Source organism: Sarcophilus harrisii, chromosome 4, assembly GCF_902635505.1.
Source record: "Sarcophilus harrisii chromosome 4, mSarHar1.11, whole genome shotgun sequence".
Classification (NCBI taxonomy): domain Eukaryota; kingdom Metazoa; phylum Chordata; class Mammalia; order Dasyuromorphia; family Dasyuridae; genus Sarcophilus; species Sarcophilus harrisii.
In genome coordinates, this window is record NC_045429.1 from 22475845 (window position 1) to 22496577 (window position 20733).

The 20733-nt window shown below is 49.6% G+C and overlaps 2 protein-coding genes across 3 annotated transcripts in view; one reads left to right on the plus strand and one right to left on the minus strand.

Annotated features, from left to right (window-relative positions):
- Window positions 1-5121: 5121 nt before the first annotated feature.
- On the minus strand, window positions 5122-15908 carry MRPL37 (mitochondrial ribosomal protein L37). Its single transcript, XM_031969068.1, has 7 exons — window positions 15511-15908; window positions 11277-11460; window positions 11071-11186; window positions 8517-8702; window positions 7455-7612; window positions 6097-6300; window positions 5122-5290 (listed from the first exon to the last, which is right to left on the minus strand). The coding sequence occupies exons 1-7, from the start codon at window positions 15863-15865 to the stop codon at window positions 5213-5215; spliced, it is 1281 nt and encodes a 426-aa protein (XP_031824928.1). The 5' UTR covers window positions 15866-15908; the 3' UTR covers window positions 5122-5212.
- Window positions 15909-15923: 15 nt separating this feature from the next.
- The window catches only part of LOC100924149 (NADH-cytochrome b5 reductase-like), a 29116-nt gene continuing 24306 nt past the window's right edge, over window positions 15924-20733 (plus strand). The window contains exon 1 of one of the 2 annotated variants that reach the window (XM_031969069.1): window positions 15924-16086. The gene's annotated coding sequence lies outside the window, so the exon portion shown is untranslated. The remainder of the gene's footprint in view (window positions 16087-20733) is intronic. The other variant, XM_031969070.1, reaches the window with a different exon arrangement.

Here is a 20733-nt window from a genome sequence, read left to right on the forward strand (position 1 = left end):
AAGCAGTTAAGATAAAACTGGTAGAAATTAGGTTTAGACCAACACCTCTCACCACACACCAAAATAAGCTCCTAGTAATATATTCACTATATATTATATAATATAATATAACCAAATATAAAAGGTTGAATTACAAATGAATTAGAGGAAGAAAGAAATAACCTTTCTGATCTTTAGATAGGGGAAGAATCTGTGACTAAACAAATAATGAGGTTAACAAAAAAGAAAATGGACAATTTTGATTAGGTTAAATTGAAAAGGTTTTGTACAAACAAATCTAATGTAGTTTTATGTAGAAAAGAAACAGGTAATGGGGAGTAATTCTTTGCAGTTTCTCTGACAAAGATCTCATATTCCAAGATATAAAAGAAATTCTTTCAAATTTATAAAATAAAGAATGATTCTGATAGATAAATGGTTAAAGGAATGAACAGTCTTTAAAAGGATCACATCTAAGCTATCTACATCTCAAAAAAAAAAAAAAAATGTGCTCTATAGAATGCTCTCAGAAAACCTGGAAAGACTTACATGAATTGATGCAAAGTAAAATGAACAGAACCGGGAAAACGCTGTACACAACAACAGCAATATCATATGATGACCAACTGTGAATGACTTAGGTATTTCCAGAAATACAATGATCTAAGACAATTCCAAAATGCTAATGATGAAAAATACTACCCATTTCTATCTAGAGAAAGAACTGATGGATTCTGAATATGGATCAAAGCATATTTTTAAGTTTATTTTTTTCTTGGTCTGTGTTTTCCTTCACAACATGATTAATGTGAAAATATGCTTTGCATGATGACACATTTCAAATTGCTTGTCTTCTTAATGATGAGCACAGAGCAAAAGACAAAGAATTTGGAACTCAAAATAAAAAAAAAAGTTAAACATTTCCTTTTACATGTAATTGGGGGAAAGTAAAATATTAATTTTTTTTCAAGCGGTCAAATCAACAATTAGAGAAATATAAGTGAAAGCAATTTTGGATCTTCTACTTCACATTCATCAGACTAGCAAAAAAGGAGCATGACAAACATAAACTCAAATTTCTGGAAAATAAGACTATTTGTGCACTATTGGTCCTGTTATTATAGAAAACTATTTGGAACTATACTCCAAAGTCTACTATACTGTGTAAATATCTTTTGACCCAGCTATGTTACTATAAGGTCCATACCCCCAAAGAGATCAAAGAAAGATTTTTATATGTATAAAAATGCTATAACTGCTCTTTTTTGTAGTTGCCAACTTAGAAACTTAAGGTGTCTTCCTCCAACTGGGAAATGGATAAACATGTTAAGATATATTAATGGAATATTACTACATCAAATGACAAAAAGGAGCACTCCAGAGAGAATTGGGAAGATCTCTATGAACAGATGAAGACAGAAGTGAGCAGAACCAGAACAATTATAAAACAATTATAAAATGACAATATTATAAAGAACTTGCAAAGACTTGAGAACTCTAGTCAATGAACTCATAAATAATGAACCCCAGGAAGCATCCTGACAAAGAGTTCATAAACTTAGCTAAAGGCTAAGTGTGGGAATCTGGTTTTCTGGATTATGCATCCTTACTTTAGAGGAGTATTTTTGTTGGAAGTGGATGGGTAGTGGGTCTTTGTCCTCCATTCTCAGAGGATCAAGACATCGAGGAGGTGATGCCATGACTTGCAAATGTATAGGACAGAAGTGAGGAAGGGCGGTGCAAAGTCACCTGCCTCATTTTCTCCCCTGGTGCCATCTGGATCCAGTGACAAGATATGGATCAGGATGATCGGAGATGGCCCTGGACGCATGGTAGGTGCTATATAAATGCTAATTCCTTTTCCCTTCTTCATTCCCTGCCTTTTACGCCATCAAAAGTTTAGTTTTAGGCCATTAAATTTTTGTCTGTAACAGCTCTCCAAGACCATCAAGAAAGGACTGAGATTGATCTGCATTGACGTGGGATGTAATCACATCATTAAGGGTAATGTTTATACAGAGCTTTAAGAGTCTCAAACCCCTTTGGGATGTATGGCAAGTAAATGAATGGGGCAGGACTGGAATTCAGGTCTACCTGATCAGGTCTTTTCTAGGCCACCAAAAATGATGAAATCACGGATTTTTGAATAACCATCATCACAACTTCTATTTAGATATTATTTCAAGATCTGTAAGGCACTTCCCTCCATAATCTCATCTGAGTGTCTCTCTAAGCCTGTGAGGTTGCTGCTGTGATGGAAACTAAACCTCAAAGAAGTGAAATGATTTGCTCACAAAGCATACATTAGCCATTGTCTCAAGTTTTGCCGACTGAAAGCTTAGCACTTATTATTCTCTGGTCTGTTGGGGGGAGAGGGGGACTGATCCCGCACCTCCAGTCAGTCAATCAGTCCTAAAATTAAGTGGGAGCTAAGTTTCTGGCCTCCAGAGCCATCACTGGGTATTCTGGACTTTTGAGTAAGCTGGAGAATATGGGGAAGAGCTGAGTGGAGAGTAGGGGAGAAAAGAAGTAGGTATGTATATAGGAGTATCAAAGAGATAGATGAAGAGTGACGGAGACAGAGTAGATGAAGAGAGAGAGAGAGAAAGGAGGAACAGAGGATGAGGAGAGAAAGGAAAGGAGAAGAGAGGGGGAGAGGGGAGTCAGATGACCTGAATTCCAATCCCACCCCAATCATTTACTTGCCATACAGCCCAAAGACTCTTAAAGCTCTGTATAAATACTACCCCTAATGATGAGAGGAGGGAAAGAGAAGGAGAGAGAGAGAAGACGGAGAGGGAGGTAGAAAGACACAAACCCAACATGTCCAAAATTGAATTCATTATGTTTCCCCTTAAACCCTTTCCTCCTCCAAACTTCCATAGTATCATCAAGGGAACCACTACATTCCCAGGCCTGCAGGCTCACATCCTGGACTCACATCCTTTCATTCCCTCACATCCAAGCTGTGGTCAAGTCCTCTGGGTTTCACCTCTGTAGCATCTCTGGTCAGTCTCATCTTTGGTCAGTTTCATGCTTGCAGCATCTCTGGTCAGTTTCACTTCCACAGCATCTCTACTGAGTCTCCCCCCCTCCCCCGCCCTCCCCAGCATCTCTAGTCAATTCACCTATGCAACATCTCCCTTTCTCCTCCAGAGCCATGTGATACACAAATCTGGATGATTGGAGTTGACGGCCTCTGAAGCTGGAGGAAGAGGGGGCCAGTGGAGCTGACTGAATGGGGGTCAGGGGTGACACAGTCAGACCTACCCGGACTATGAGAAGGGATTCTGCCAGCCTCCTGGGAAGGCTGGTGTCCTGGAGCTCAGTGGGCCAGAGGCCTGCCTGTCTCTGAAATGTTTTTCAAGGAAGGAAAAAAGACCAAATGCAAGCAAGTTCAGACAGGATGGCTCGTGAAAGAAGGCACGGAGGATGTTATGTCTAGAATTTTCCCGGCTGCTCTTTCCAGAGGAACAAAGGCTCATCCTGATTGTTTATAGCTGCCTGGATGGTACCTTGGCTTCCTCTGGCTCTCAGCCAGGAAAAAGCAATAAAGTCAAAGGCTCCCTGGCTCAGGCCTGAGCTAGTATACACACACACACACACATAAACACGAATGCACACGCACAAACAGCTCACAGGCTTTGGGCAAGTTTTCTCTTTTAAACAATATTAGAAACACAACAAAAAATGGTTCCTTTTTGTTTTTTAGAAAAATCCACCCCTCAGCCAACTTGTAATCACACCCAGTTTCATCCTGGACTGAATTCTTAGCAAAATGCTACGAAGGCCACACAGAAGCCCCTCCCACGGCTTCAGAAGTGCTGACCTAGGCAGGCAGCACTGTGGCTGAAAAGGCCCCAAAGAGGAAATCCTCTTGTTCTCTAGCAGTGGTCACTGGCTCCTGCACCCACCCATGAGAGCTGGGCGCAAATGCGAACAGGATTGAGCTTTGCCTGAACACTAGAGCATTGTCCTTGCTGGGGGCACACAGGGTACAGGGGCTCATTCATGCGGTCCCTTATGATGTGTGAGCTTCCAGTCTCTGCTAATCCTCAAGGCAACACTGCATTGAGGAGAACCCAAGATTGGGAGTCAAAGGATTTGGGTTCCAATGCTGCTTTTCTTCTCTCATAGCTGGGTGAGTTCAAGCAGTCCCTCTCCCTCTCTGGGTTTATAAGAAGATTAAACAACCCTCATGTCCAAGGCTCAGGTATACTTCTGACTCGCTCCACTTCTTTTCATTTAACAATTACAGTCATAACAGCTGCCACTTCGGTCCCATTTTAGATGCAAAAAGTTCTTTAGTTCTTTCTCTCTACAACCTCCATAACCATTGAACCTCCCTGCAACACTCTGAGGTAGGAACTAAAGCTATTACCCCCATTTTATTGGTTAAGAAGCCCCTTCTATTCCCCCCCCATTTAAGGGGGACTTTGCAGACCTCACAAAGCCAAGTATTGATCAGTTCCACTCTACAGTAAAGGAACGTGATAATGTTCAGTGGGGCCAATGACCTATGTGACCTTAGACAGACCTGTCTAGGGTCACATGGCTCCACCACTGAGGAAGGATGATACAAACAGGAGTCAACACCAGTGTGTGCTTTCATGGCATCATTGACTGGTCTACACCTCCTGGTAAATACCCATAGTTTCTGCAGGAAATCTCAGGAATGTCAAGATAAGATGCCAGGAACAGAGGGCAACTAAACTCGACGAGGGGAGGGGAACTGCCAATTAAGGAGGCCCTGCTTAGTGATCCTGAGAAACTGAACAGGAGCACTGGCACCCCTCAGAACTTTAAGTGATCTCCCTCTGTCCAAGGTCTCCGATGCCAGCGGGAGTCCTAGAAGGCACTAGCCAGCAATTCCTGTAGTGGACTGACCCTCTCGGCACCCACAATTCCTCAGGACTGTTTGGAACAGTGGCTGCCAGGCTATCCTGGCTGTCCCCAGGAGGACTTTTCCAGGCCCCTCACTGCCCTCCCGGAAGGTTCACCACGCCCTTTGCCACACGTGGACACATTTCCTGATAGACGATGGACTGGGCAGTCCAGGTTACGGCAACTTCCAAAAAAGGGCTAGGACACTGTCTCACTGACAGCAATGGCCTTGAAAACCCCCTCAAATTACTGACAAGCTCAAGGATATAAATAGCACTTTATTGTCACCCAGGAGAAGGGGTCCAGATGGGGACCCATCAGGGTCTTGGGGCAGTCCGAGGGTCGGAGTTCAGGCTGCGCCATGTAAGTACATGGCTAAAAACTTCCTGAAAGTTGCAGGTTGATAATCAACAATTCCAACAGGTTCCTGGAGAGAATACACAGAATCACCTTTCTGCTCTCCCATTTACTGGATGTAATTAAAACAAAAGTCAGTTTCCCAGGGCTGGAAAAGGAGCTCTTTTCTAATGCTGGTGTCTCTGCAGGAGGAGGGGGAGGGGCAGGGGCCAAGCTAGACACACCTCTGAAACGCTCCTGAGACTTTCCCATGGGGACCTTTCATCTGCACGCCTTCAGCTGCAGCCAGCAAGGATGCTCATTCTCCCATTAGTGAAAAGGGTCTGCTTGCTTTCTTCTCCTTCAAACCGAGCTCCCTAACAGGGTGTCCAACTAGGCCTAGAGATGCCTCTGGATTCAAATCCTCACATTTCTTTTTTCTTTTTGCTGAGGCAATTGGGTTTAAGTGATTTGCCCAGGGTCACACAGCCAGGAAGTGTTAAGTGTCTGAGGCCATATCTGAACTCAGGTCCTCCTGACTTTGGGGCTGGTGCTCTACCCACTCTGCCACCTAGCTGCCCCCACGTTTCCTCTTTCTGATGAGGAGGTTGGACTGAGTGACCTTTGAGGTGCATCTTGGGTCTATCAGTGTGATTTGTGAACAGGCTAAGGCTGCCAAGATGGATGGGCGATGCCGGCTTCAGAAAGGACATGACCACCACCCTCGCCTCATCATTTATACTGCACCAAGCCCTCCCCTCACCAGTCTCAGCTTGGCTCTGGGAGCTGCCCCCATTTCAGAGAGGAGGTAAACTGAGCTGTAGAAAGTGGCTCAAGTGCAAGACCCCCCTCCCCCTCTTTCCCTGACCACAGGGGAAGACTTGGCTTCATACTTACCACGACGACTTTCTTTTTAATGACTGGAAGACATCGGAAATGCTGATAGAGAAGCTGGTCTGAATCCACCCAGACAAGATTCTTGACCCCATCGCTGGAAGTCAGGTCTGTCGTGTTCAGCTGGAACACTACGAACTGGAAGACGCGGCCGTCCGTGCCGACGCTCTGCACCACAATGGGCCGCTCCAGCACTTGGGCCTCCTCCTGAGGAGAGGGACAAGCAGCACCTTGGGCGTTATGCTGGGTGCATGGTGAGGGCAGGAGGCTTCGGCCTGGGTCCCACAAAGGGCCCTTCCACTCAATCAATGGCTAGCTCTTTGGGCAACTGCGGAGGAGCAGGGAGGTGGCCGGCCAGCCCTGACCAATCCCAGCTCACGCTTTGTCCAGCTGATGCTCTTCCCCGCAGTTCAGAATGCCTGCTCCCTGCTCCACCCAGCCTGCTACTCCACCTGGCAATGGTACCACACTGGCCACAGCCCGGCCCAGAAGGAACTTGCCAGGAAAGGGCTGCTCTGATTCCGGGGCTAGAGGCTGGGAGGGAAAGGCAGGGACAGAGGAGAGCCCCAGAACTCCTGCCAGGGGCTGACACAACCCCTTGCTCCTTGACCATTTGTCTTTGCAGCCTCCTGGAGCGTCCGACAAAGGCTGGGGACTGAAGGCAATCAGCCCAGTAAAGGATCCAGCTGAGTTGGGATGCATCCAACAGTGTCTACCCTGGCTGGCAACCAAAGGTGCCCAAAAAGGGCCATTTCCCCAGCCTCAGGGTCTCCAGAGAGCACTGTTAAGTGAACATCCCACATTGCAGGTCTTCAATTTAGCTCCAGACAGACAGACAGAGAAAACCAGGGCTTAACCCCACTCATCCAGTCTGCAAAACCCACCTTCCTCATGGGAACCACCCAAAACCACAGGAGCAGGAGATTTGGGGACAAAGCTTTGAGTCTAGTGCTTTCTGCTCGCAGGAAGCACATCGAGGCTAAGCACCCCACTGGCAGCGGCACTGCAAGCTGAACGTCCCTAGGGTTGCCCCCTCTCAGTGCCTTCGCCTCTCTGTGGGCCAGGCTTTAGTGAGAAGGGCCGGCCTGCTCTGAGGACCTTGGCAATTTGAACCTTTGGGGCACGTGTTCCCTCAGTCACTGCTTAACGATCCTTCCTAAGTACCTTGTATGCACAAAGGCAGAGCCGGAGGGGGAAGCTCATCTTTCTCCCCACTGGTTGTCACCCTGTTACCCAAGGTCTGCCCTCACCAGGCTGCACAAAATGCTGCTAGGAACACACACACACACACACTCTTCCACTTTGCTGACAGGAGCTTCCTCAGCAAACAGGGCCAGGGAAGATGACACGAGAGCACGTACCCCATACAGAGTCCGGGCCTGAGCCAGGGCATTGCCAAAAGCGAACATGATCATCTTGGCTCGGAGCTGCTCGGGATAAAATCGGGCTCGGCGATAGTTGGCTGACTCCATGAAGTACACAGTGTGCGGATGGGGGTAAGGGTAGCTTTCATGGAAACCTAGAACATGGAAACCATGGAAGGCTGGGATGGGTGACTGAGGCATCAAGCCTAGCAGATCACAGAACCGAGGCTGGACTGGTCAGGGAGCATGTGCCCCTTCCCCTCTCATCCTCGATCCATAGCACAGTTCAGTTACATATCAGGGGAAGAAAACTCCAGTGGTCGTAGATCAATCCTACAATCAGCTGAGCATGAGACAGCTGGTGAAAAGGGAAGAATAAGGAGCAAATGAAGTGATGAAATGGCCACTTGGGGGCAGGGGTAAAAGCCTCCAGGCCTTATATTCCCCTCAGGGGGAGCAGTTCCCACCACTGAGCCACGGGGGTAGCCTGCCCAGAGCCCCAAAGTCTTAGAGAAATCCCTGGAGCTCCATGGGCAGGATGTGTCAGAGGGAGGCCCCGTTTCAGCTCACCGTGCTGTGCACACCTCCAAAGAATGACAACAAAATCAAAGCACAGGTCTAATTAGGGATTTGTGGGAGAAGAAGAATCCCTGGCACCTGGAGTCAGAGAAGGCGCAGGGCCACTCTCAGCCTACTGCTTCTCCTGAATGAGGAAGGATGGGAAAATCCTAGTGAGGGCCAAGGATTCCAGAGCAGGAGGCACAGCCCACCCAATGGCCTTGTTTATACCAGTCTGGGTCTACTATATCCACTCAAAATCTTGGTTCCTAGGAGGGAAAAAACTGCTCCTTTGCAAGTGACAAACTGCCAGCTCAATTGCACCCTCCCCTGCCACCCCATCCCTTCCCTGGTACAATTCTGGCATAATGCCAGGTCTCACCCTCCCAAAGTTGACAAAGGAACAGACACAGAACAGGAGGAGAGAAGTGGCTCACCGTTCCACCTGGCCTCCAACGGGCCCTTCGTGTACACATGCGACTGCCCCCCAGTTCTACCAACCTGTGTCTTCTTTCACATGATAAATGTCACATTCGTGAAGATTAATGGTTGGAGCGATGGGGTAGAAGGTCTCTAGAACATGACTCTCAGTAGCCTGGACCTCTTCCTGGGAAGCAATTGGCAGCAAAGGATCCTTGGCACTCAGACGAGTCCCATTAAGACCACGGATCTGAAGGAAAACGGATTCTGTAAGGAGAGAAAGAGGCAAACGGCTACATCGCTGTACCAGCCCTTGCATTCCCAAGGCCCCTAATGAGCAGAGAACGAGGCAGATGTGCAGCTGGCATTCACCAGAATCAGAGCATGGGCATCGGCTGTCTGGCCTGGATCGCGTGGAATAGGAGGCTGGAAGCCAGCGACACCTGGGTTCCAAACCTACTCTGGGCATAATTAGCTAAAGAACTTTGGGAAAAATCTCTTCACTTGAGCCTGCTGCTTCATCTGAAAAACAAGAGAGTAGGTCCCTTCTCACTCTAAATTCCCAGTCTCCCATGATGAACCCCTTGTGCCCAGAAGCCTCTTTTTGTCTGGCAGACCACTTGGCTCAATGCAGGGCCTACAGGCAACGCTGAGAAGCAGGGATTGGGAAGACTCTGAGAAAAGGCTTCAATGCCCAGCCTGGAGAACGATGTGAAGGTAAGCTGGGCTGCTACCTGCACCAGCAGGGAAAAGGATGCACGCTCGGATCAGGGAGCCAGCCAGCACTTAGGGCTTCTCCAACTGCAAGCAGCTCGAGGGCAGGAAATCCCAAGCTCACACCTCTCCTGGTGTCCCACTGCGACCTCACATAACACTTCAGCAACATATAAGCCTTGCTCCCGGGGAACGAATTACAGTGTCCAGAGCCCAGGGGAGGCCACGTCCCTGCTCCAGTTAAGCCGTCTTTTCCAGATCCCAGGGTCCTGGCCCTGAGAGGACAGCGGGCTCCTGCTGCAGCCCCTTCCCACCAATGCTCTGCTCTCAAGGTCACTCAGTGGGGAGGCGCTCCCTGACTCTAAGCTTCAGCCAGTCTCTGTAACTTCCAGCCAACCCCCCCAGGAGCAGGGGGGCTCTAAACTCCCCTTGTTCTAAGCCCCATCTCTTTGTCACATGGCAGTCTTTCAACCTCCAGAAAATAGAAATCACTTTGCTCTAAATTTTCTTTTTTCCCCCTAGGCTAAATATCCAGGTTCTTCCTAACAAGTGGTTCTGACACCTATGGGTGTGCCCCAAAGGCTGCCCCAGCACGCCAGTGTCACTTCCAAAACATGGCCCCAGAACTGGGCCCAACACTGGCCTACCCAGAGAAAGGGCGCACGGGCCCTGCAGCCGCCATCCTACTCACTGGGGCCCGCCTCTCTAACGCTGCAGCCTGGGCAGTGCCTCAGACCTTGTTGTGACTCGTACTGGAGCTGGGCCCTTTTGGGTGGATCTGATCAGTGGAAAAAGCCAAAAGTCATCGGAAGCCAAGTAAATGCAGTGTCCTAATAAGCTGAGAAAGCTCCGGACTCTCGGCAGTGAGATGGATGGTCTCATGTGGCTCATAAATAGGCTTTGCTGCGAACTCCCACAGAGGAGCAGCCCGAGCAATAGCAGCCATGCTGGGAAAAGCCAGGCCTGCCCAAGGACATGGCCCTGAAGAGCAGAAGGCTCATGGGGATGGAATCTAGAAAGTTTTTAAAAAACCACCCTGACTACTTCACACCTCATAAAATGGTTTTGTTTTCTTGTGGATCCCTTTGCTACTCTGTGACTCAGTTTCCTCATCTGTAAAATACAAGGGCAGGAGCAGAAGTCTCTCTTCCAAGATAACTCAGTGATTTCCTATTTCCAGAGAAGACAATAAGTGTCCCTAGGCCTTCGGTGACCCTGGGTAGTAAGGCCTCCCCACAGACCACACCACTGCGGTTTCTAATTCAATCCTCCACACAGCCCTTCTCTGTGACTACAGGGAATGGGGAAGTTTAATTAGAGGCAACATTTGATGTTTGCTATTATGCTCTTCTCTACTTAATGAGGTTCTAATTGATTGAGGGCGCCAAGCTTTCTGTCACTCCGACTCCTTGAGCAGAGGCTGCTGGGGAGCTCCAGCCAAGAGGTTTTCTCTAGCAAGAAAGTGGTACCATCCATAGGATCTTGCCATCTCTGTTCAAATCACCCACAACTGCCTCTTCCTAACAGGGTTTAGGGTAGGAACAAAAGACTGGGCTGATGAATGAATGAATGAATTCCATGCCTGGAAGGCACCCTGAACGAACGAGCATTTAGTAAGCACTTATTAGAGCCAAGCACAGTGTTAGGTGCTTAGGGACACCAATACCAAACAAAGCCCTCAGGGAACTTAGGCTGTAACAGAGGGCGACAGTCACACATAAAACTCTGTGACCTGCCCGAGGTGCCACGATCAGAATCCAGGTGTCCTGCCTGTGTCACTAGAGAGTTCACTGAATGAATGCTCTTCCTATACAATCCATGAGATACAAAGTCCTCACTGATCCATTACCCAGACAGACAAACTGAAGGCGGGGTGGGATGGAGGCTCCAAGGAGCAGCAGGGGTGCTCACCAGCACTGACCTCGATGCCACGAGGTTGATAGCATGTAGTCCTTGGCTTGTATCCTTCTGGTCAGAGCAGGATATTGGGAGATCTTCATCCTACACAGCCGTATTAGATTATCCACAATGACGGGGCTTTGGGGGAGAAACAAGAGACACATGGGTGAGTGGTATCAACAAGGCCACTCTTCTCAAGATGTGAGCGCAGCGTGCTTGGCAACTTACCAGTACGTCTCTCTCTTGGGGATCTCCTCGGTGGAATGCCACAGGCGTGCGTGGCAGATGGCATTCTGGACCTGCTCATCCTGGTTCTCGATATGATTTGCCGGAGCTTCAGCCAAGCTGAGGACCCTCTCTGGAAGGCCTTCTATTAACTTTGATTTGGTGAGCCAGAGTGCCTGCTTTACACCTAGGGGGGTAAGTCAGCAAAAAAGACAATCAGGATGGGAGGGGCTGCTTTCCCCCTTAAAAGTCTACAGATGTTTAAGAGGCTCCCTATGGAGGGGGGAGGGGGGGAACAAGATGACAGCCCCCTAACTCCCTAGATTTGGCTCTCCTGGAATCCTGTAATGGTAGGGGGGAGGGAGGATGAGTAGCCCCTGGCCAGATGTTCCCCACACACTGCTCAAGACTTGAGTGGCAGAGCTTGGGCAATCATTTTTGACAACAGGCCATTTATTAAAGGGAGAAAGCTGCCACAGGGTTGCTCAGACTCAGGGACAAGTCATGAATTAAACATCAAGAACTGAAAGTGAGCCTTTGATGCTTTGGAAGGGCGATTATCAGAGGACGGGTCCTGTCGCTAGGTGGCACAGAACGTGCTGGAAGGCCCCCCTTCCTTTTGAGGGCAGAGAGAAGGCTCATAACTTAAAGACAAAAGTTCTGAAATCAACTTGGCAGCAAGTGGGAAGACTGAATGACTTTGCATGTTCTTTTTACTTTCCTGGGCCTGTTCCCTCATGCATCAAATACGGGTACTTCTTGTGGTGAGTACCCCCCAATACTCTGCAGATCAAGCAGAGTGTTATAAAATATGAACGATCACATTCAGAATTACTGCTGGTGGTCTCTGAGCCACAGGTCATTAGCTCCCAGACTTATAAAAGAATCTGCTACCAGGGAGGTTTGGGGAGGCCGGGAAGTGCCCTGTGTGGCCAAATATCCTGGAAGCCAAGAGCTCGTTTAAGCCACCCCCTTCAGAGGCTTCCCCAAAGTCCCACCAAGCAAAGCAGCCACCATCACAGCAGCTTTCACACCCATGTCCTCTGCCTCCAAACCAATTCGTCCACAAGGCTCACTGTTCCCAGAGGCCCCTCCTCACAAACCTATGAGGCAGACAAGAGTTCAGCTTCAGTGAACTCTAAGAGCCCTTTCTACACCAAGATGGCTGCCTGTGGTTTCCTCCCCCGTGAAAGAGGTGATATGGCACAGTAGGGAAATGGCCTGAATCTAGAGTCAAAAACACCTGGGTTCAAGTTCAGCCACTGACACACGTAGTGACCATGGAAAAGTCACTTAGCCTTTCTAACAAGTACAAGATGAGAGGCCAATCTGCATCGGTGAAATGAAGTTTCAATAATGGGAGCTCCTTATAATGATTAAATAACTAAGAAGTTGGGAATCATTTCCCCTAAAAGTCACACAGTCACATCAAAGGCTGTTACAGGGGTCCAGGACGCAGAGCTGGAAGAGCCCTTACAGTCACTCAGTGCGAGCCCTTCTTTTTACAGAGGGAGAATTGAGACCCAGAGAAAGGTGACGTATCTGGGTCACACAGGACCAGAAGCCAGGCTGTGCCCAAGTCCAGGGCTTCCCCATCGCTTTTCTCCAGGTCCTGAAGAAGTGCCCTCTACAAGATCCCTAGAAATTCATGCTGTTGAAGAGGGGCCCCTTCTGTGAGAGGGAACACCCCCCTCTAATGGAGCCCTTCTCCCAGCAGAACGCCTGGCAGTAGGAAGTCCAGCAGCCATTCTGTACCTACTATGCACCATCCCCTGCAGGAAGCGCTTCCTTATTTGGAAACTCTCCTCGCTGGAATTCCCTATGCATTTCAGGTCTGCTCTCTGGGACCAAGGAGAAAGCAAAGTTCTTGTTTCTGTGAACTGAAGCAACCATCCTCTTCTCCAGACCAAACAACTGCCAATCACATTGGCTCCCCAAGCTTTTCCCTCTTCAGCCCACCTTTGGGGAGGGGCCCTACAGTCCTGACTCTTCGACAGACTTCTGGGGAAGGACCAAGAAAACAACCCAGGGAGCAGAGAATACCTTTCCAAATCATGCAGTGTTGGGACTTCTAGCTGCTACAAAGAGCAGTTTGGGAACCAGGGAACCAGCTCAGTTCCAACATTTTGCCCTGGGACCCTAAGCCAGCCCTTCCCTATCTCTGGATCACAGCCCCCTCCATTGCAGTAGAGCAAGAGTCTCCAAGATCTCCGAGGCTCTTGTGTCACAGGTCACCTGGGTCTCTGTGCTCTGCCGGCTCACCTAATGGAACCAGGACCATCATTTCAACTGCTCGGCCTGGTTCTGTGAGATGCAGGAAAGATCTGAATGCTTTTATTTTCCAGGGTAAGAAATTAAGGTCGGGTGTGGGGGACTGGCTGGTTTCCCCAGCATCTCCAGCAATCGTGACAGACTCCAAAGCCAGGCCTCTTGGCTGGTACCAGAAGGGGCAGATTTGAGGGCCCCAGGTTTGCGGATTCTCCGAATGTCCAAGTGAAAGGGACCTTGGAGACTCTCAGTTCAGGCCTCTCCCATTTGTAGAGGAGACTTACTTCAGAGGGAGAAAGGAAGCTAATGACAATGCCCAGGTCAGAATTTATGAGCTTTGGTCATAAGTCCTTCATTTTCCAAAGGAGAAAACTGAGGCCCAGAGAGATTAATCATAGCATAAGGTAATCACAGCATAAAGAACACTGGATTCTGGAGTCAAATGGCCTTTATTATATATGGGAATCTGGGTAAGCTGCTTCCCTACTCTGGAAATGTTTTCTTGGCTACAAAATGAATGGGTCAGCCTAGATAGTCTCTGACACCCCTCCCAGATCCATGATGTCTCCTTGCTGTCCCATAAAAAGCCTTTTCCTGTGAAGTAATTGGATTGGATAGTTTATTAATACATTACAGGGTGACTCTCAGGGGAGGCCATTCACTCTCCTCATGCAGCTCAGCACCTTCTCTCCAATCTAGCCTGAGGGAGCACTGGGGCACTGAGAGATGAAAAGATGTGCCCAAAGTCCTATGTGTCGTGGCTGGGATGTAATACCCAGATGGGTCGCACCTCTGCCTGCAGACAACCCTTTGCACCTGCGACCTTGGTAGGCCAGTTATAAGGCATAAAGTTATAAAGGCATAAAGTATCTGGCCCGACCCCCAGATTTCAATGAGGGAACAGAGAGACGAGGAGGGAGCACTCCAAGCAGAGGGCACAAGAACCAGCAAGCGGCCACATTGGCTGGACAGCATGGCCCAGCAGGAGGGAAGCTGGAGCTGGGCCGGGATGGGCTATGAATGCCAAACAGCAAAGTTTCCAGAGAGAAATCTCAGGTGTGTGACGGGGGCAGCAAGCTGGCAGCTGGGAGGAGGGCAAACGCAGAGGAGCCTCGAGTCAAGGAGACCAATCAGGGAGGCTGCGGCAACCCTTCAGGAAAAGGGGCTGACGAACACAGGCAGGGCGTGGAGAAAGACCTTGGACCCTAGACAGAGCGGGAAGACTGGCACCCGCTGAGGGCAGAGGGCAGTCCCAGAAGAGAGGGTGATTCCAAAGCTACAAAGTGGCCACCGTCATCCAGGTTTCGTGACTTACACTTACACACTCCCCAGGAGCTGGGTGATGAGTTTCCTTATCTGCAGTCAATCAACCCGCATTTATTAAGCACCTGATATGTGTCTGGCTAAGCCCAAGAGATCCAGAGAGAAAAGAAAAACTGGCCCTGCTGCCAGGGAGCTCCCGGGCGGCAGGAGAGACAAACATATAAACAATGAAGATGCAGACAGGATCACCGGGGGTCTCAGAGCAAAGCGGCCGGGAGGAAGAAAGCCCGGGGAAAGGCTTCTACAGAAGGGGGGCTTCTAGCCTGGAGCGGAGCACCCTGGCACTCCGCCACCCTCGAGCCTCAGTTTCTCCCTCTGTGAAGAGGCGTTTGGACTAAGAAACAGTGGGTGGCTTTGGAGAAGGAAGCTGGGAAACCAGCGGGCTGCTCCGAGACCCTGGGAGGGGGGGGCCTCCGAGGCATGGGTACATGGTCTGGAGCTCCTCCCCAGCCTCAGTTTCCCCTTCCTGCCCCGCTTCCCCCCAGCCTTAGCCTCCCCTCCCCAGCCTCAGTTTCCCCTTCCTGCCCCGCTTCCCCCCAGCCTCAGTTTCCCCTTCCTGCCCCGCTTCCCCCCAGCCTTAGCCTCCCCTCCCCAGCCTCAGTTTCCCCTTCCTGCCCCCTCCCCCCTCAGTTCCCCCCCCACTCACCCTCCAGCAGGCGGGAGCGCTGGTGCACCACGTGACAGAGCTTCTCGCGCCGCAGCGGGTGGGAGTCTCGCGGGATTGGCCGCGGCCGCCACGGGTCGTCCCAGCCGCGCTCCCACGGGGGGAACACGGGCTGCGCCAGGCCCGGGTGCCGGTGCTGGAGGCCGGCCCACGTCACGGGCTCCACCCCCGGGATCTCGTACACGCGGTCCAGCGGCGGCGGCTCGGGCTTGCGCGTGGAGCGCACGCCCCACTTGTAGGCGCTGCGCCGGGGTCCCCCCGCGCCCAGGCCGCCCCCCGGGCCTGCCCGTGCCCTCAGCGTCCCCACCACCGGCCGCCCACACAGGGCCGCCGCCATGGTGCCCGCCGCAAGGCCCGTCGGGAGGCAGGCTGCGCGCGCAGCCGGGGCGGGCCGGGGCGGAGCCTCGGGCCGCCGAGAAGCGGCTGCTGCGGCCAATCGCCGCTAGCCCAGCTCTCCTTCCTCCCGCCCATCCTCGACTCGCGCCGCTCAGGGAGCGTCGGCGAAGTCCCGGGCAGGCCCCGAGGGGGCGGAGCCCGGCAGAGCGACCCGGCGCGGAGGTGAGTGGGGGCGTGCTTCGGCGCCGGACGGTGGTGGGAGGTACGAGAGGAGCCCCGGGAGGGCCCGGGCCTGGCGGGGCTGGGGAGCGAGGGCGGCTGGGCCCCGGGTCAGCTGAGCCAGTGAGTCCCGCCTCCAGCGCCGGGAGGGCGACTCGGGCCCGGCTCCCACAGTGCCCCGGGTCCTGGGCTCGGAGCCCTGCGCGCCTCCCTCTCACTTCCAGGGGAGGAAACGGGCTCGCGGGCTCCTCGGGCCGCCGGAACGGCCCCCAGCCAGGGGCGCAGGCTTGCCGGCCGGCCGGCGTCCCGGGCCATGGGACAGCACAATCAGAGGGGCTGGACCTGGTTAATCCAGAGGAGCCGGGAATGAGCCCTGGAGACCTCGGCTGGGTCCCGCGCTCTTTAGGTCCACAAGAGCGCCCAAGGATCATCCGCGCCAGCGCTTCTTAAACTCTTTCCGCTCCCGAGCCCGTCGGGCCAAGAAATATTGCATAAAACGGGCGTGCAGATCAAACATTCACTAATGCTTCATAGCTTGGGGACCCCTGCATTCAGACCCATGTGCAGTCTTGAGAATCTTTGACCTAGTCTCTCCCTCCATTGACGAGTGATGAAACTGAGGCTGGGGGTTTCTTTCTTCAGAAGGAGGGATTCGCTCTCCTAAGGTCGCCTGCCCCGTCTCCAGTTCATTTTTATACACTTTTGATCCAACCAAATTTGACTAATGCCCCCCCCCCCCCCCCCCCCCAATTTGCCAGCTTCCTCCTCCATTCCCTTAAGCAGCTCATTTCCAGCGCCTAAAATGTACTTTCCCTTTTAGAACCTATTTGCCCCTTTAGGACTCGGGTCCAGTTCTCCTGCCCTCGGGAGCCTTCTCGGTTGCCCCCATGCCAGGACAAAGTATTTCTCCCTTCTCTAACATTCCTAGAACTCTCCGCAGGATTTTTCCTTTTCCTCCATCCCATGTAGCCTTCTTTGCATTCTCATGTACGTTCTAACCAACTTCTTCCTGACTCCTCCCCACAGAAGGGAAGCCCTCTGAGAGCAAGCCGAAGTTATGTTTTACCTTTGTCTCCCCAGCACTGAAAGGGGAAGTCATAAATATCTATTTGTCGAACTGACCTAAGGAGGCAGGATCTAACTAATTGGAACATAGTTACTGCTGTGAATCTGACACGTACAGTTACTGCTGTGAACCTGACACGTACAGTTACTGGTGTGACAATTACTGACACAATGTTGCTACGAGGAAGCTGTCAGAATGTTATTCTGATGAACCTGATAGAATGTTTCCTCAGTGAACTCATTGGAGAAGTCTGAATAAAGTGCCCAGGAAGGCTAAAGGGGCAGCTTGTGGCTCAACCCTGGGTATCAGGGAGGGCTTCTTGGAGAAGCTGGCATTTGAGTTTAATCAAGTAACCAGCATTTCCTAAGCAGCCACTGTCCAGCAGGCACTGTGCTAAGTGCTGAGATTCAAAGACAAAAGTGAAATAGCTCCTGCCCTCAAGGAGTTTTCCTTCTCCCAGGTGAGACAACAGGAACAGAGTGAGTGAATATAAAATATAGGGAACTTTTTGTTGGCTGGGGAAAGTACCATTAACTGGGATGATCTGGGAGAATCTTCACACAAAAGATGGGTCCTGAACTGACCGCAGGGTTTTAAGAAGGAGAGGTAAAGAGGGCAGAGGGGGAGGGTGGGAGGAAGAATTCCAGGCATAAGAAACAGTTTACAAAGGCTCAGAGATAGAGCTGGAGTGTGTGAGGGACAGAGGGCCATGCTTTAAAGGGTGTGAAGGGAAAGAGTGGATAATAACTATAAATGCCAAGTAAAGGAGTTTATATTTGATTCTAAGGCAGCTAGGTAGCACAATGAATAGATCACTGGGTATGGAGTCAGGAAGACCTGAGTTTAAATTCAGCCTCAGACACTTAATAGTTTTGTGAGTCTAGACAATTCACTTTATCCTTTGTGCCTCAGTTTTCCCCTTTGGTCCTGGATAGAATGATTCTCTTCTCTACACTCCTTAGCATTTTTTTTCTTTCTCCAGTTCATTTTATCATATTTTTTTCCATCTTCCCCAGGTACCTGAAAAATGACATTTTAAAAATTTATACGTTTTTTTATTTTTTTGCTGAGGCAATTGGGTTTAAGTGATTTGCCCAGAGTCACACAACCAGGAAGTGTTAAGTGTCTGAGACCGCATTTGAACTCGGGTCCTTCTAACTTCAGGGCTGGTGCTCTATCCACTGCACACCTAGCTGCCTCTACATGTACATTTTTAAAACCTATTTCCTTCTGAATCATGTTGGAAAAAAAAAAATCAGAACAAAAGGGTAAATCATGAGAGAGAAGAAAAAAAAATCAAAGGAAACAGGAAAAAAGTGAACCTAACATATATTGATTTACATTCAGCCTCCATAGTTCTCTCTCTCTGGATGTGGATGGCATTTTCTACCCGCCGTTTGTTGGGATTGCTTTGGGTTACTATTACAGTGGATGATCACTCAATCTTGCTGTTTCTGTATATAACGTTTTCCTGGTTCTACTTATTTGCTCTATAACTTCATATAAATCTTTCCAGACCTTTCTAAAATCAGTCTGCTCATTCTTTTTTTATGGAACAATAATATTCCATTATTTTCATGTGCCATAACTTTTTCAGCCATTACTCAATTGGTGGGGATCTACTCAATTTCCAATTTTTTTGCCACCACAAAGAGCTGTTACAAACATTTTTGCACATCTAAGTCTTTTCCCTCTTCTTTGATCTCTCTGGGATACAGACCCAATAGAGACACTGCTGGGTCAAAGGGTATGAACAATTCTATAACCCTTTGGGCATAGTTCCAGATTGTTCTCCAGAATGGCTGGATCAGTTCATAACTCCACCAACAATGCATCAGTGTCCCAGTTTTCCCCCATCCCCTCCAACATTTATCATTATCTTTTCCTGTCTCTTAGCCATTCTGAGAGGTGTGAGGTGGTACCTCAGAGTTGTACTGACTCATTCTTAATTAAACCCTCTGGCTTTCAATGATCTGTCCCTTCTCTCCTAAGGACTTACAAACCTTCTCCTTAATATTCTGTGCTAGAATTTTACCAGGGATTAACAGACCTGTAGTTTTCCTTTGGAAAATTAAAATATGTGCCCCTCTTTGATCCTCAGCAGCTACTCTTCATCTTTCCGATCACCTCCTATTGTGAGTGACTTGGGCTGGGGAGAAGCCTGCTTTCCGCTTCCCTTGGCTCAGGACCCTGATGAAGATGGGAGAGACAGAGGAAACCATGACATTTATCCCGAGAGCACAAAATCAGGGGCACCAAATTGGCAGATTTGGAGTCAGACAGATCTGGACCTTCTTCCTGCTTCTTCCCAGTGTCACCTCGGATAGGTCCCCGTTCTCTCCGCTCTCACTTTGCACATCTCTGATGGGAACAAGAACACCTGCACATCCCACTCTAGTCGAGAGAGATAATGGATGTAAAGGGGCTTCAGAAACTTCAGGCACAACATAAATGGGACGTTCTCACTCGCTTTTCCAAATGGCTTCACCTTGAGGAGCCCTTCTCCCTGTGGTGTTTTCAGTTCTGTGAATAGCACAGATTGTCCCTTCAAAGAACAGCACTTGGGGAAGAGATGAAAAAATCAAGTCTGAGAGCCTCCTTGGAAGGCACCAAGGCTATGGCTTTATTTGACCCTAAGCTTCATATTCTTAGACTCCACTAGTATTTGAGGTGTCACTCACAGGGCTAGTTGTAGGCCAGTATCCCTCACTGACCTCGGCAGTGCTCCTAAGGGGGGCTCTTTGCCCCAAGTTAGAACCCTGATGAGACCATTGTAGCCCCTGCTCTCAGCCTTAGAGAAAGACTTTAGAAATCAGGGGAATGGTGATGAGCCAGCTTCCCCTATAAGGCTGCAGCTTCCAGAGACTTTCTTTCTTCTTGCCGTAGACTAGCATCCTCTGTCCATGGGTCTCTTCCATAGAATTCTGGAATCCACACAGGAAGTCCATCAGAAAGGTAGCCAGTCTGGAGCTCAGCGTTCTCTCTGATATATTTCCCTCCATCCATGGCAGAAAGCTCTGGGCTGCCCCTTCCCTCTCCTACCTGGGAGGGAGCCAGATTTTATATTTCTCTTTAATGTAGTTCTGGGTCTACACAAAGGAGGAAACTAAGTCCCAGAGAGATCAAATAAAATGGCTTCCCCAAGGAAGTAAAACTCAGAGGCAGAATTTCAACCCAGTTTCTCGGATTCCCGAGTTAGTATTCTTCCCATTGTATAACCCTGTCTCTCAAGGGACCTATGACCTGGAGATGCTACAGTCCTTCACACTCCTAACTGCCATCCCTCCTCTCCTTAGTTGCTGCTGCTTTGTATTTAATCCCAGCATGAATCTGTATTTTTTGGTCTTTTAGAATTCCTCTCCAGTTCCCAAAAACTGCTCACAAAGGAGAAAAGTGGGGCTAAAGGGACTGTCTCTGAGCACAAAATTAAAACCAAATCATTTTGATTCTGGCAAATTGCGGGGAAATTAATAATTAAAGCCTATAAAATTATAATAGTAATAATAATAAAATAATAACCACTTCTGACCTCTTACAGTATTTTTTGGGTCATTCATCCATCCATCCATTTGTCATCATGGGTC